At 46.5% G+C, this 14,909-nt stretch overlaps 1 protein-coding gene across 1 annotated transcript in view; it reads right to left on the minus strand.

Annotated features, from left to right (window-relative positions):
• The window catches only part of PLXNA2 (plexin A2), a 221,297-nt gene that overhangs the window by 59,117 nt on the left and 147,271 nt on the right, over nucleotides 1–14,909 (minus strand). The window contains exons 8-11 of the mRNA XM_011937960.1: nucleotides 14,618–14,714; nucleotides 11,394–11,508; nucleotides 3,186–3,386; nucleotides 1,270–1,366 (exon numbers count right to left, since the gene is read on the minus strand). Of these exons, the coding sequence (XP_011793350.1) occupies nucleotides 1,270–1,366; nucleotides 3,186–3,386; nucleotides 11,394–11,508; nucleotides 14,618–14,714 (510 nt within the window). The remainder of the gene's footprint in view (nucleotides 1–1,269; nucleotides 1,367–3,185; nucleotides 3,387–11,393; nucleotides 11,509–14,617; nucleotides 14,715–14,909) is intronic.

The following is a 14,909-nucleotide window of genomic DNA, read 5'->3' on the forward strand; positions in this document are numbered from 1 at the left end:
GGGATCTGAGCCCAGATTCCCAGCAGGGAAAGTGTCTCCTATGTCTTAGCAGTGAGAAAGTTTGGCCTAGGTATGAGGAGAAATAGAAAAAAATAATCCTCCTGGCTCAGTTCCTTTCTCCCAGTCTAAGTAGCCTTGATTTTAATGGCAGCATTTGGGACACAGAGCTACAGCCCTAAAGATGCTGAAAAACTTGCAGCCCCTGCTATGGCCTTGCCGACTACCCCATCTCCATCGGCTGACTCCTCAGGTGGAAGCAGAGGCTTTGACAACCCTAGCTACTTGAAATGTGGCAAGGCATGTGGCTGAGGGTAGGAGGAGGGTGGGGGATAGGAATGTATTCCAGAGGGGAAGGAGTTTAAATCCCACAGTGGCCTAAGCAGCAGATCCTCACAGTGATGTGGCTCAGTTTGCAAGCTCTGAAATTAGACTGTCTTGGTTCCAATCCCAGCTCTTACTATCTGACTCTTGGCCCATTTCTTAATCTCTTTGGGTCTCAGTTTCCTCATCTAGAAAATGAGAATAATAATAGTACATACCTCTCAGAGTTATTGTGATGCTTACGGAAAATAATTTCTAATAAATTACTTAGTGAGTGCCTACCCATCATGAGTGCTCATCATATTGGAGTCACTTTTATCATTCTCAAGAGCAGGGTGGAATCTTGGTATTTGCTGCACTGAGGGTCGGGCCTAACTGGCACATGGGAGGAGCTCGACATGGGTTTATAGGACGATGAATAAGGGTCAGTCTCATGGAGCACCCCTCCTTCCTCAGCCAGATCCCCTTCCTGAACTTCTTTGCTCCAGATGTGAGCTGGACTCTGCATGCAGCTCTCTCCCGCCCACCTCAGGAACAGGAGGGCAGCCTTAAAAACCTTCTTTGTGCAGTGATCATGACCAGGGCCAAGGACAGGGGAACAAGAGCCTGATTGGAAACAATATCTCCATTTCCAGGGAAACTGGCCGGACGTTCCTGCCTGCTGTTCTCCTAGGTCAGGTTCCACAGACACTTCAAAGCCTGCATGAGCCAAAGAATAACGTGGATGGGCCAGCAGCCGCCTGGCGGATGCTCTGGTTGTAATAAAACAGGGCTCCCAACAGGACTCCTTTGATGGCTCCAAATGTTGCCTTAGGATCCTCTGAAAGGTTCTGCTGACAGAGGGAGTGTATTATTCATGGCACAGCGGCTGGCTGGCTCTGATCCCTCTGGCCCCAGTCTTCCCGGGTCGTGAAAAGATCAAACTTCTACCCGGAAGTAGCCGCTTACCTTTCAGGTCCTGAGGGTTGTCAATGATGAAATTGCCATTCCACACCACGGCGAAATCCACGGCCAGGTTGCTGATGTCCATGCCATCATACTGGTACTGTAGGGAGACGGGCAGAGGCAAGGGGCTCACGCAACTCTCTATCACAGGGGTCAGGGATTCAGGGAAACCCTGCGTGTCGCTCAGATTATTCCTATGATGCCCTTTCCCTGGATCCCAGTCACTAATGCCAATAGAATCCCACCCAAGCCTCCTAGCTTGGCATTCAGTGCCCCGCATAATCAAATGCAAACCGACTCCTCCAGTCTTCTCCTCCACAACTCTCCTGTGGAAAGCTTTGAATCTACCGTTCTCCAAACACATCTTCTTAAGCCCATTTCTGTCTTTGTTGAGTTCCTGTCTCCTAAGGAATGCAACCCTCTCCTTACAACCTCCATCCTTTTAACCCACCGTATTCTTCCAGCCCAGCTCAGCTCTACTTTCCCCAGGAGTCCTCCCCCACAACCCTGCAGACCTGTCCCAAACTGTCTGTCCCCTGGTGTTGCCACTTTCTGTCTTGCACTGGATCTGCTGTGCTTCTTTTCACGTGTCTCCATAGAAAGTCTATATGTCTCTGGAGGCAGAGGTAATGCCCTCTTACTACTCTTGTAAGGCCGAAAGTCTCATCAAGCAGTCACCCGGCCAACCCCTGCGGTGGCCCTCTATTTCCACACAAGCCTTATTTTAGCCAACGGTCCACTAGGGAGAAGCGCCCACAGTTTTCTGGGCACACATCTCATCAGCCCTACCATTAAAGTCCTCTAGCTGTGGCCAGGAGTTTATGACTTTCTCTCTTGTGCTGATCCCACAGAAGACATGTATGCCCTTCACACACTTCAGAAATAACACTCCTGGGTGGCCAGTCCTGGCACCCTGTGAAGGAGACCTCGGGGCATCTCCCCGACACCCCACTCTTCAGCTCTGAAGGACATGTCACTGTCAGCCTTCTGCTCCCGCCCTCTCCTGCCCCAGCCTCCCTTTGTTGTGTCCCATTTCTTTCTCATCTGCCTTCCCCTTGCGCTTGGCGGCCTTCCGCCGATTACAAATTCTATCAAGCGCCTGTGACCTGGGAATCTGACAGCTCCCTGATAAGAGGCCCAGATTCCCTTTATCTCTCCCAGGCGAATTAGCTTCCCTCAACACCTTTGTCACATCCTCCCCTCCCGCATCTCCAGCTGACCCCCCACAGTCGGAGACAGGGAGCTGGCAGACAAAAAGATCTTCTTGGGGTTAGTATTATAATTAAACACCTCATGCTCTCTGTCTGCCATTCAGGATTGGTTTAACCCTTGCTGCTCTTGAAATTCACTGCTTCCTCCTTCCCCTCCCCTCCCACCTCCCCTCCTCCCATCGCACTTCCTGTTCCTCTCTTCTCCAGCTTTCGCCTGTGGAGCGCTCTCCGGGTTTATTCACTCTCTGAACGGGGATGGGAATGGGGTGTGGGGCGGAGTTGACTTGCTCTGGCTCAAGTTTCACTGAAGACAAAAAGAGGTGCTCTTTCAACTTCAGAAAGGTCCATGATGTGACTATTTGACATTGCACGCCTGTGTCAAACATCTCATGTAGCCCATAAATACATACACCTACTGTGTACCCACAAAAATTAAAAATAAAAAATTTAAAATGTCAACTTCAGAAAGGGCACAAAGATCTCAGCGTCTGCCATGAGGGTCCTCACGAACTGTCTCCTCTGGCACCAGTCACCTGCTCTGCTTTGGCTCAGCGGCTAGGGTGCTGGCTGGCTCCTGCGTCCCTGGGGATGTGGGATTACCCTGTGAACCTTGAAGGCTCTGGAAGCCAGGGCTGGCCATACTGAGGCCCCAGCACAAGTGTGAGAGGAAGCCCTCCTCCAGGCAGGGCCCAGCCTGAGTTCTCTTACCGAGCTGTTCTGGCACTGAACGCTGGAGCTGTTGAAGCGCAGGGCAGGGACCCGGTGGATGGCCCCTTGTATGTTGAGGACACACTCGTAGCCTCGCTGGCCGGACTGCGGCTGGGGCAGGTTTCGTGCCTTAAGGGTGATTGGCTTTACCTCCCCGACTGGAATCAAGATCTCCTCCGTGGGCACCAGCTGGGGACAGTCCTGGGGGAACAAACGAAGAGGCTCCATAGGTCCCCTGTTCATGCTATACTCATGCCTGGGCCAGGCAGGACCCTCTTGTATCAGGCGGGCTGCCCAAGAGCAGAACATAACCTCATGTAAGGCCCGTGTAGTGGGCAGGGAAAATGGAATCGCTCTTAGCTCCTGGGCTTTGATATTGTCATCCCCATCCCACAAGTTGTCCTGTATCTGCTGTGTGTGTTACAATGCAGGAATTAATTTTCAAGCACAGTGTGGCAGGCTGTGGATTTTATCTCCTGAGACACTGGATAAAAGAGCCTCCATGTGTCCCTGTCCCCAACCTGGCACCCCTACCTCTGGGTTTCATCTCGTTTCCCGGCTCCAGATACTCGGCCCCTTGCATTGTCCAATGCCTGGGGCGTCCGTTATCAGCAGCTTCAGCTTCCCAGCCCCGACTGAGCTGGGCTTTCCAGGAGGTGGATCAAGCCCTCCCAGCAATACTCTAAACACTTGCTCTGTTTTTTTTTTTGCTTTTTCTTAATCTCATTTCATTACCAGGCCCTGCGTGAATGCCATGTTGTTTTGGAAAACAAAACCAAAAAAGAAAGTCTTGGTAGGGAGGGGCTTTGGAAAGGACCATGAGAGAGAGACAGCAAGAAAGACAGATTGATTTTCTGGAGTTCCATGACTAGATGCTGATTCTCCACCAGAGGTCAAAGGGCCACTCCACTCTGCCAATCTCCTCTTTCTCCTTCTCTCCTCGGGAAGATGAGCCCGGTAGCCCCTGGCAGTGATGATGTGGGAAACACCTCCACGGGGAATCACTAGCAAAATTCTCACAGGAGGCTCCCCTTTCTCTGTCCCCTTCTCCTGGGCAGTAGTTCTTAGGGGGAACTTCTGGGAATGTCTGGGGGCTGATGCTGCTACAGGGCCTGCAGAGAGTGTTACTGGCATTGATGCCAGGGGCGAAGATTACTGGACTTCCTACAAGGTATAGGACGTGTTCAATGATAAAAATATTGTCCTCCTAATGGCAAATGCAATAATTAAGAAGCATTGTGCAATGCCAGCACAGCCTCACACAGGGAATCTCTTGTAGCCGCCTCTTGTCTCGGTGTGGCTCAGGCTGTTGCCTCTTTTCTCTGGGCCCCACTTGCAAGCCATTCAGCATCTGGCCCCTGCCTACCTCCCTCTGAACTCTGTGGTTCTTGCACATAATAGTCCAGCCATACTGAATGTACGGTTAACACTGAGATTCCATCTCCCTTACAGGATCTGCCTCTGGCCCTTTGAACATGCTTTTCCGTCTATCAGAAACACTCACTCCTGCCTGTCTTCCTCCTGCTGCTGCCTGACTTCAATCCCTCTTTCAGTTGATTACCTCTTCTTTTACTTTTTTGTTTTTTTAATCATCACCTTCTCTGAAAATGAATAATTGATTACCTCCTAATCAGCCTTCAAACTCAGCCTAGTTTCTTCTCTGCAAGGCCGTCCCTGACGCTGTCCCTGCACTGGCTTCAGGATGGGTTATGAATATTCACCCACGATTGCTTTTGACCCATAGAATTACAATTTCTTGATTTGCTTTCCTCACTGGGCTGTGAGCTTCTTGAGGATTAGGCTGCATCTCACTTACCTCCATCTCCCCAGTCTTTCTGTCAGTGCTTGACATGTAATGGACACTTGGTCATTGCTTGTGGGAGGGTAAATGGAAAATAAAATAAAGCGACCTGTGAAAAAATCTTTTTTTTTAGCTCCAACTTTGTAGATTCTTTAGAGATGAGGTAAAGCCTGCCTTCTGGACTTGAAGAGACTTGAGAAGGCATTTGGTTCTCAAAAGCCGGAGTTGGAAATAGTCATAGGTTTTGGAGTCACATGATTTCTAAAGTGGCATGTCTGCATTTACTAAGGACAATTCACGAAGAACTCGATCCGGGGGAAGTTCTGCACAGAAACCTACCTAAGAGGGTCTGGACACACCTGCAGGCTTACTGGTGTCATCCTTTGTCAGCTGGCCACCTGCATGTGAGGACTCCAGGCAGGCAGGGCCTCCATGAGAGAGAATCATAAGGCAATCCCAGAACAGATGGGTCCCTGTTTAGGAGCCAGTCACTCTAGCTGCCAACTCATAAACTTGCTCTTTACTGCACTTTTACTTTCATTCCCTGCAGGCACTCTTGACAGACTCTTTCATATATTTATAGCCAAAAAAAAAAAGATGAGCACCACTTTAGGGAAGTCCAGGCATCTCATGGAAAAGGAGATAACACTTCCTGTTAGCAGCTAAAAAATCTCCATCAAATCTAATGTTAGAATTTAAGCTAGAAATAAGGCTGAGGTATAATGGTCTCTCTCTCTCTCTCTCTGTCTCTCTCTGTGTGTGTGTGTGTGTGTGTGTGTGTGTGTGTGTGAGAGAGAGAGAGAGAGAGAGAGACAGAGAGTAAGAGAGAGACAAATTTTCTTACTCCAAACCAGCTGATGAATTGTAAATGATGAGCAGTTGTTTTTCATCTCTAATGAGCTTAGACAACAAATTCAGATTTCAGTAGCAGGATCTTAAAGATGTGCTTTTGGAAGTATGATGTCTGGGGTTAGTAAAAAAAAGATTGTTGAATCCTTTTAACTTGGACCAAAAAAACATATACTTTTATATAGATGTTATGTGTAATACCTATATATAACACAAATGTTACCTATATGTAACACACACACACACTTTCATCTTTTCGGCTTGGCTAAGTCCAGTCCAGCTTGGAGGTTGGAGAATCATGAGTAGACCTTATGAGTCTATTAGATGAGTTTTTTTTAAGGGATTCTAGAATTTTAGGAAATTTCCCATGGTCTGCTGTTTCAGATTTTTTAGAATGAAATTTAAGGATAACAATTAGGGTCTTCCCAAATGCTGAACTAGGCCCCAAGATTGCCCTAGTAGAAAAATAAAGTCTTACGCTTTGTTTCTTTATTTGGCGATTACTCTCAGGTCAGACAGAAGAGGATTTTTTCCCTTCTATTCTCTAAGGCAAAGGAAAGAAGTGGTTGGTGCCCCAGGTACGCTTTCTTCATCTTGAGAAACGGGTAGATACAGGGTTTTTGGGTTGTGAGATGATTCTGGTAAGTATATTCATGAAAGATCTGTGAATCTTGGGTGGAAATTGCAGTGGTAAGGGCTGAAAGTGGATGGAGGAGACTGGCATCCCATAAAATAGCCAAGTTGTTGAAACTCCAATATCTGTGAGGCTTGAGGATGGTGAAGGGTTGCTACCTTGGATCCTCACAGCCTTCTGAGTGATCTCTTTGGGTCATCTTCATTCTCCTCTGTCTCTAGGCCAACTGGAGCCAGGATCACCTCTTCAGCAGCAATCTTAGTTTAAATCAAGACTTAAACTTGTGGGAATATACCAGGGGTGGAGGTAGACTGGGGAAGAGGAAATAGGTGCAGGGAGAGCAGGGACCCGGGTGTAGGAGCCCTATGAGTCTTGGACTCACACTGCCCACCTGTTTAGCTGTGCTCTGACAGCTTTCTGTGCTGGGGACCCTTTAGCCTTCTGAGGCGACTTCTCCCATGTGGAAATGGCATTATCTTCACCCACTGGACTTCAAAGAGAGAGCAGCCAGCATCCTGGGAAGCTAATCGGATTTATTTGGTTCTATCTTTCCCCTGGGACAGGGCATAAAGGAGATATTTATGTATCTACATCTCACTAGGCCTGGTTTAGCCATGGAGGGAGATGAGCTTTAAAAGCTGAAAGCCATATATCCTCCCGTGCACACCCGCTTGCTAACACCATGTCGCAGCCTGATCTGGCCCAGGGAGGAAGAGATTTGGGGGGGCCCCGTCAGAGATCTGCTGGGCTCTGAGCTCTGGAAAGGTCTGACTCATTACCTTAAGAGAGTTTCACAGATGGTTTAATTGAAAGTCAGTTTCCTCATCTATAAAATGGTGCCAATAATATCTGACAAACCTAGATTGCATGAAAGAGGAATATCAGTGTGTGTTGTAAGTGGTAATATGCTGGATTAACAATTGTTAATATTACTGTCTATTCATTGTGTGTGTGTGTGTGTGTGTGCACGCGCATGTGTGTGCGAATGCAGAATCAGTGGACTTTAACTTATTCAAGCTTGAAAAATTGTCTCTGAATCCTAATTTCTGCATTTATTTGATGATCATAGGAAAGCTGTTTAACTTATTTAAGTCTCAGTCTATTCATCTATAATATCCACTTCATAGAGTACTTAAGGTTAAATTATATATATATGCTACATATATAATAAGTACTAATATTTTTATTTTTGACTTGCATTTGCTCTAGCACAGCTGTTCTTCATTGTCAAGCCTAAGCATGGAATTGGTCCATCAGGCTTCTGGAAAGATGTGGGCAGATTTACCTCACATGCTGGCTGTCTTTTTATCTGGAAATGGCACCACTGATCCATCTTCTGTGGGTAGTTTCTCCATCTGTAGAGATGGATTTGTGCTGGCCCATCCATAGCCTGAACCCTAATGACCAATAGCGAAGGACCAGGTTGAAGTCAGGCCAGCAAGTGTGGCTGTGACCATGGAAACAAACAAGCTCACAGGCCCTGATTTTCTGTAGAAAGCATACCGTACTCAGCTTTTTTGGACGCCTGAGTTCTCTGTAGCCTTGGGCAAAATCCCGAAATTTTTAGCATTCTGGCTACTACAGATGTCATATATAAATTACATGAAATTGCAGGGCTGTTGTGAGAATCCATTGAAATGCCAAATGTCAGTGGTTCTCAATCTTTAGCCTCATCTGGGATGGGTCCCAAGATTTTGAATTTCTATGAGTTCCCAGGTGATGCTGATGCTGCTGGTCCCTAAGCACACTTTGAGAACTTCTGGCACATATGAAGAAATTATAAATGTGTGATACATTAATGTTGCTATATTAATCAATGGAGCTAATCAGTTATATATTGTTTCTAGGAAGCAGACAGACATAAAATTTTGATTCAAAGTTGGGAAGGGAGGCTTACTGGAATTCTAAAAGAGATATTCTAGGAACCCCTAAAGAGACAGCTAAGGGATTTCCAGTTAACTGGAAATCCAGGGGATTCTAGTTCCCCAAACTACATGAAAATATCAGCTGGGATGCTTGAGGGAGTAAGGGACACCCTACCCAAGTTGGGCACGTGCATCTTTGCTGTTCCTCAAATTTTCAGGGATAGGGTTCTCCTAAAGCAGAACTTTGGACAGAAAAGAGTGGGGCCTGGCTGCTGTTTGCTGAAAAGGAACATGTGGCCAGTTGTGGTTAAGAGCTAAAGCAGTATTTTAGGAAGCCCCGGAAGTGGCCCTGGCAACCTTGCTGAGAATCTGCATCCTGTTTCCTTTCCTGAGCAAAGTTGGGAGCTGGATGGAGTCTGGGCTTCCCTCACAGCCCTCTGGACAGTCAATTCCTGGGGCCATGCCAGGGACCAATGCTCAGGAGCATAAGAGAGAGAGCAGCCATCCACCATTCCCACTCAGGGCAATGGGGAGATGAAGGGAGACAAAGGGGACTGCTCTTCCTCAACCCTAAGGCACAGACATCAAGGACAGAAAATGAAACAAAAGGAGGTGGGGAGTCTCCGAGTTTGCCTGGAGGTCCCTTTTGTTATTAATTTAATCCTGAGTTGCAGGGAGGCAACAGTTTCTCTTGGCCCAGTCCTGGAATGTTGAATCTCTCATCCATGGCTGACAGGGAGCTGTATTTCAGCGACTTCTGAACGGTGTGAGGAAAGCCGGGCCTGCTTCCAATTAGCCTGCAGGGGCTCAGCTCTCTGGCCTCCACACACACCCCACCAGAGTTTATTTATCTTGCTTTGAGTGACACTCTCGTGCCCTTGCTCCAGCTGCAGGTCGCTTTCAGGCTTGGCTTTGGGTTTCTCTTGGCCTGAGGCGGGTAGCCTCAGGAGAAAGTGGAGCAGCTGCTCTTTCTTGTCTAGATTTGTACTTCACCCAATCTCTCTGTATCCTGGGGGCCACCTCAATCTATTTTATTAAGGAAATTTCAAAGTTGTCCATGTCAAGGTTACTTTCTGAGACTGTGTCTCACACTCTCACTGCCCAGACTTCACCCCTGCACAGGCCTCCCATGGTGGCGCTGCTGTTCCTGGCTAGGTCTGCCCCTCTAAGCCATTCTTCCATTGGCTCCCAAGCTGTGGTGCCCACTCCCACCCCTCCCTGCAGTTCTGCCCTTTTCTCTGAGTGAGAGCAGTTTCTAGCAGTTTCTAGCCTTGCAGAATTCCAGGGCTAGAATTAATCTCCAGTGTCCAGGAAGGCTGGTGTAGGGTTTTTAGGCCAGCTGCATCAAAGCATACCAACTGCCTAGAGGAAAATGCTTTTCTGAAAGGTTCTCAGGGCACTAGATGCCTGGTTTCGTCATGCTGAGGCACCCGTGGATGGGTCTGTTTGAAAAGCCACCTGTGGCACCTATGTTTTTCCCTTTCAAGACAGGCAAATTCTAGTTTTCTGACTGAACGTAACAACTGTTGTTTCATAAACTAAGAAGAGTTCGAGGGGGTATGTGTTTGAGAAACCTTTCAGAGTCTATTTTCTTATGCTTAGCCATGGAAGCAACCAGCACTGCTATCAAGATTAGAAGTTGCAAGACTCCATCACTTGAAATCTTAGACAAATTGACACAATTGCCATCAATGGGATTCAAATAGAGAGATCATTTGTTCATCCATTCTTTCATGCATGCATGCATTCTACAAACATTTGCTAAATAAGACACTGAAGATTTAAAGGTAAGATGTAGTCCTTGCCTTCAAGGAGCTTGTAGTCTAGTGCAAGGGGAAGATGTGTATAGAAAGGCTATAGTAGGCCGGGTGCGGTGGCTCACACCTGTAACCCCAACACTTTCAGAGGCTGAGGCAGGTGGATCATGAGGTCAAGAGATCAAGACCATCCTGGCCAACATGGTGAAACCCTGTCTCTACTAAAAATACAAAAATTTTGCTTGGCATGGTGGTGTGCCCCTGTAGCCCCAGCTACTTGGGTGGCTGAGGCAGGAGAATCACTTGAACACGGGAGGCAGTGATTGCAGTGAGCTGAGATCATGCCATTGCACTCCAGCCTGGTGACACAGTGAGACTTTGAAAAAAAAAAAAAAAAAGACTACAGTAGTATATAAAAATGCTACATTTTCACTTATTACCATTTTTGGATTTTCTAAAATATAGAGTAAGAGAGGAATATGCATATATGCACATGTGCATTTGGGTGACTACGTAAGGTCTCTATAGTTGTTCAAACCCAACTGGCCCCCCTGGGATACGAAAAGCATTTGACACAAGAAAGGGAGATTGGGCAAGCAGGCTTCACTGTCCTGAGACATGCTATGAATATGTAAGAAAGTCGACATCAGTGAATAATCATTGAATGGAATATCCATTAGAAAGATAAGAAATTTGATATTTCACTGTGTTGCTCACAAAGGTGGGTCAGGCTTTAGGGATGGAGCTTCGACTGTAATAAAACAGGACTTTTAGCAATGCCTGGTTCTTTTCACTAGCTGAATTTTTCTCACTTTCTACAAGGCCACCCACCCAGTTATACATCAGAGTCAAAGAATCATTGAATTTTAGAGTTGGAAGAGAAGTTGGCATGAAAGAATGGTTGGGAGTGAATGTTCTATTGAACTAGACTATGTCTGCAGCCAAGCAAAGGGCTAGACTCAAAGAATAAATGCCATTCACTACACTCTTCTAGACCAGGGAGTCTGTTTGGTTGAATATGTTTCCTCTAAGCTTTCAGTCTCAACCCCCAGTTACCTCCCCGCTTTTGAATGCATAGAGTCTTAGGAGTCTAGTAGATATAGCCTCTGCCTCTGGGGTCATTGGCTGCTACTTTTTTCAGCTTTATAATAACAGGACTTTCTAGCATGCAGAATTTCTGGCAAGATGGCCAAGATAGACCAGGGCAAGAAAATGGCCAAGCCATTGGACTGACCATCTAAGAAGGGAGGGGCCGCTCAGACTTACTGGGAACACTGCCATGTTAGGGTGAGCCCTTCTTACCTCTGAAATATTGATCCGGCCCTCCTGGAAGGAGCAGGTGGTAGGGTCATGAGTGCAGAGGTTGCGGTACTTGCACCAGTGGCAGCGGAAGGCGCTGTTGACACAGGACAGGCACCTGCAAGGACAGAGATGGTGAGAGGCAAAGAAGAGAACAAAGATGGAATGTGGCATGTGTCATGATAGAAGTCTGTTAACCTGTGTTTAAATCCTAGTCTCTTTCTCAGGAGGGAAGACTGGTGGGCCATCCTTTAGCCTCAAGAATTGTGGATTCTCCATCCATGATATTCGTGGGAACAGAAAATTGGAAAGAAAATGAGACCAGATAATAGTATAACTTACAAAGCAGGGGTGTGCTTGTATAAGCTCATGAGAACTGATTATTCACATTTTCAGGAATTTTGCAAGCTGGTAGATATCATGGTAGTAGTTCGAAATCGGCCATGGCGGAAATAGTTGCGCCACAGAATTTGGCAATGCTGCAAACTAGGTTTTCTTCTGAATGCTGGTAGCTAAACATTTCCCAATATTTCACTGTTTGTAAAGACAGGGTAGCCGACAGAGCACAGGGACAGGAATTAGGCAGATGTGATTATAGACTTGCCTCTGCCGCTGACACTGGGGTCACACTGAGTAAGTCACTTCACCCTCTGAGTTGGAGTATCTTCATCTGCCTGTAATAAAACATTCCTGTCTGTGCCACAGGGCTGTTTGGTGTCAAATGAGATAATGTATAGAAAATGATTTTGAAAAGTGCCATGCTAAATGTGAGTATTATTGTCAAGCGCTTAAATTACCTGTTATTTCAACCTCTTAAACAACATTTGAGTGTTAACGATTGGTTCATATCATCTGTATTACTGGGCTTGGGGGAGCTAACAGTATTAAGTGGTAACTCTGTCCCACTCCCCCAGGCATGGAACAATAGGATATGTGTGTGGTATGTGGTTTTCTTGCCAGGGTGAGCACTTCTTTCCTTCCAGTTTCACCTGGAGACGGTGTATATTCTTTTGGCTCTCTGTGTGTGATCAGGTCATTGTAATGGAAATGGGTTTTGCAGGTGGGGTTAGTCTTGCTCCTCCTTGCAGTCCCCCTACTCTAGTCTTTCACAACTAGGCCAATCTGGAATGAACAGGACCAGGTCTGCAGTCTGGCGCCACCTGGTGGGGCTCTGATTACATTTAGGTGGTTGGGGCTTGATCCAGGGGTCACCGGCTCACAGGCCACATAGTATGTTAGGTTCGTTAGCCCATTTACACTTCATCTTCCCATGCAGAGCATTTTTATCCCATTCTCCATTGCCCAGACTTTTTTAGTTTCTGAGCTTCATGCTATCTCATGTACTCTCAGATAGGCTGGTTCTTGGTAACATCTTACGATTCAGCAAATAAATAATGAAAATGGATCAAAGGCCTCAGGAGGATGGTTATTGGGGCTCTAGTTACATGTGGCTCTTCCACTGGCTATCTTTGTGACCTTTATTGTAGCACTAATCTTTCTGTGGGTCTCAGTTTGCTTTTATTAAAGTAAATTATTGAAAGGAGGGGACTATACTTGATTCCATGAATTTTAACTGAATTCCAGTAAAGAAGGGCAAGAGAGACAGTGTTTGGCATTAAAATGGAATCTTTGCTGTCAAGGAGACCTGCTTTTTTTTTTCTGTTAAAACTTGCTGCCTGTGACAGCATCTGTGTTGCCATAGCAATACATATTTGAAAGTGGTGACATCATACTGGGTTGCCATGGAGATACGATTGCTATCACAAACAATGGATTCCATCACCACCATGTTGGAGTTTGAGAAGGAGGTAAGAGGTTCTGTTGCCAAGATGCTTGCCGTTCCCAAAGCAGGGTTTGCTGGGATTCAAATGAAGTGGTTAGAGGGCAAGTTTGTCTATTTCAGCTTCAGTCCCTTTCTGCCCTCCCTGGTTCCTGCCAGGCCTTTTTTATCACTTGTTCTGTCTTTCTCAGTACATCTATTTATTTGTCCCAATGGGGCTCCTTCCTTGACTAACGTAGAGACCAAAGAACTCCAGAAGATTATTCTAATTATGAAAATCAAATTCAGAAAAATGGAGAATAAGGAGGACTAGCTTATTTGCCTCTTCTAATGACTAAACATTCCTTTCGGGTTTAGCTGCAAACAGACCCTCTCCCCATCTTGATTGCTGAGTCCATCACGCCCATAGCTTGGACCCTACAGACTGGATACCCCTGAAGTCCTGACTATGATGTGGATTCCAAGTGGTTCCTGCCCTGGGCAATGGGAAAGATGAGTCTGTAAACATTGCGAATCACTGCCTCCTCTGATATGGAGCTGTTCATTGACTTTCCCTTGCTGAATGTCCAGGGTTTTTGGTCCTATGACCCTTACGTGGCTCTATTACAGAGGACTGTGCTTCCTTCTTTCTAAGCCAAATGGTGTATGAGTTCCCAGCTTCTGTGGAAAGGGTCTCAGTTTCTCTACCAGAGAAGATCAGCAGAAACTAAATAGGGGTCTCACTCCCTCCATTTCTGCTTTTTCCTTGCAAAATATTCCCAGCTTCTCACACAGTTGTGGAGTCTCATAGTGTGTGGGCACCAATTGGCAGGCATTCAGCTGCTGGAATGGCTGGTGAGGTTAGTAGAACTAAAGTCAAGCCCCACTGAAGGCTGTGGTTTGGCCTGTCTGGTTTCCCTTCCTCTGAAAAATTTTGAAGGATGTATTTAAAAAATGATGGAGTGAAGTCCTCTGCTCTACCTCCCCATCGAGGTCTTTTTATCATGTGCTGAGAGAGGCTACTTTCCCCCTTCCCTGCTCCTCCTCTATGGGTGACTGTATGCATAGCCGAGTCCCTATCTCAGAATCCCTCTTCATCAGGTTGTGGGTGACTCCACTCACTGTCAGCCTCCACCTTCAAAGTCACCACCAAGTGATGGAAAATGAAGAACTTTTGTTATGGTTCCTGTTCTATGACTCTCTTTTTACTATCATGGCCTGAGAGTTGGGGGTTAGTTGTGTTGGGGTGGCGTCCAGGGATTCAGAGACTATAGAGAGTAAATACCATTTGGTTTAATATGGTAATATTTATGCATAGTATTCTGTCCAAACAAAGTGTTAGGCCCCATGGGGAAACTGTGAGGTGACTACAACATGGTTCCTGTCCTAAAGGAGCTTAGCATCAAGGGGGAGAAACCCCAGACCCACATCCAGACCCAAAGCAAGACCCTTTCTAATAAGGACTTACAGTTGGTGGGCACTGCAGTTGTAAAACTTGAACTCGGTGCTGACAAATATCTTCCCTGTCTCCTTGGACCTCAGCTGTAGCTCCAGCCCAAACCAGTCTGGAAAAACAAACAAAAAAGGACGGGGTTGGGTAACAACGTGGGGACCCAGTGGACAGCCACAAAAATAAAATATAAGTCATGAAGCCACCACAGGGCTCTCTTAGGATGCAGATACTATGTGGAACCTGCCTGAATCGTCTCTTCTCCTCCCAAGGGACTCTCTTTGGGTAAATACCAGCCCACCCCTCAGAC

Source organism: Colobus angolensis, unplaced genomic scaffold (genome assembly GCF_000951035.1).
Source record: "Colobus angolensis palliatus isolate OR3802 unplaced genomic scaffold, Cang.pa_1.0 Scaffold100, whole genome shotgun sequence".
NCBI lineage: Eukaryota > Metazoa > Chordata > Mammalia > Primates > Cercopithecidae > Colobus > Colobus angolensis.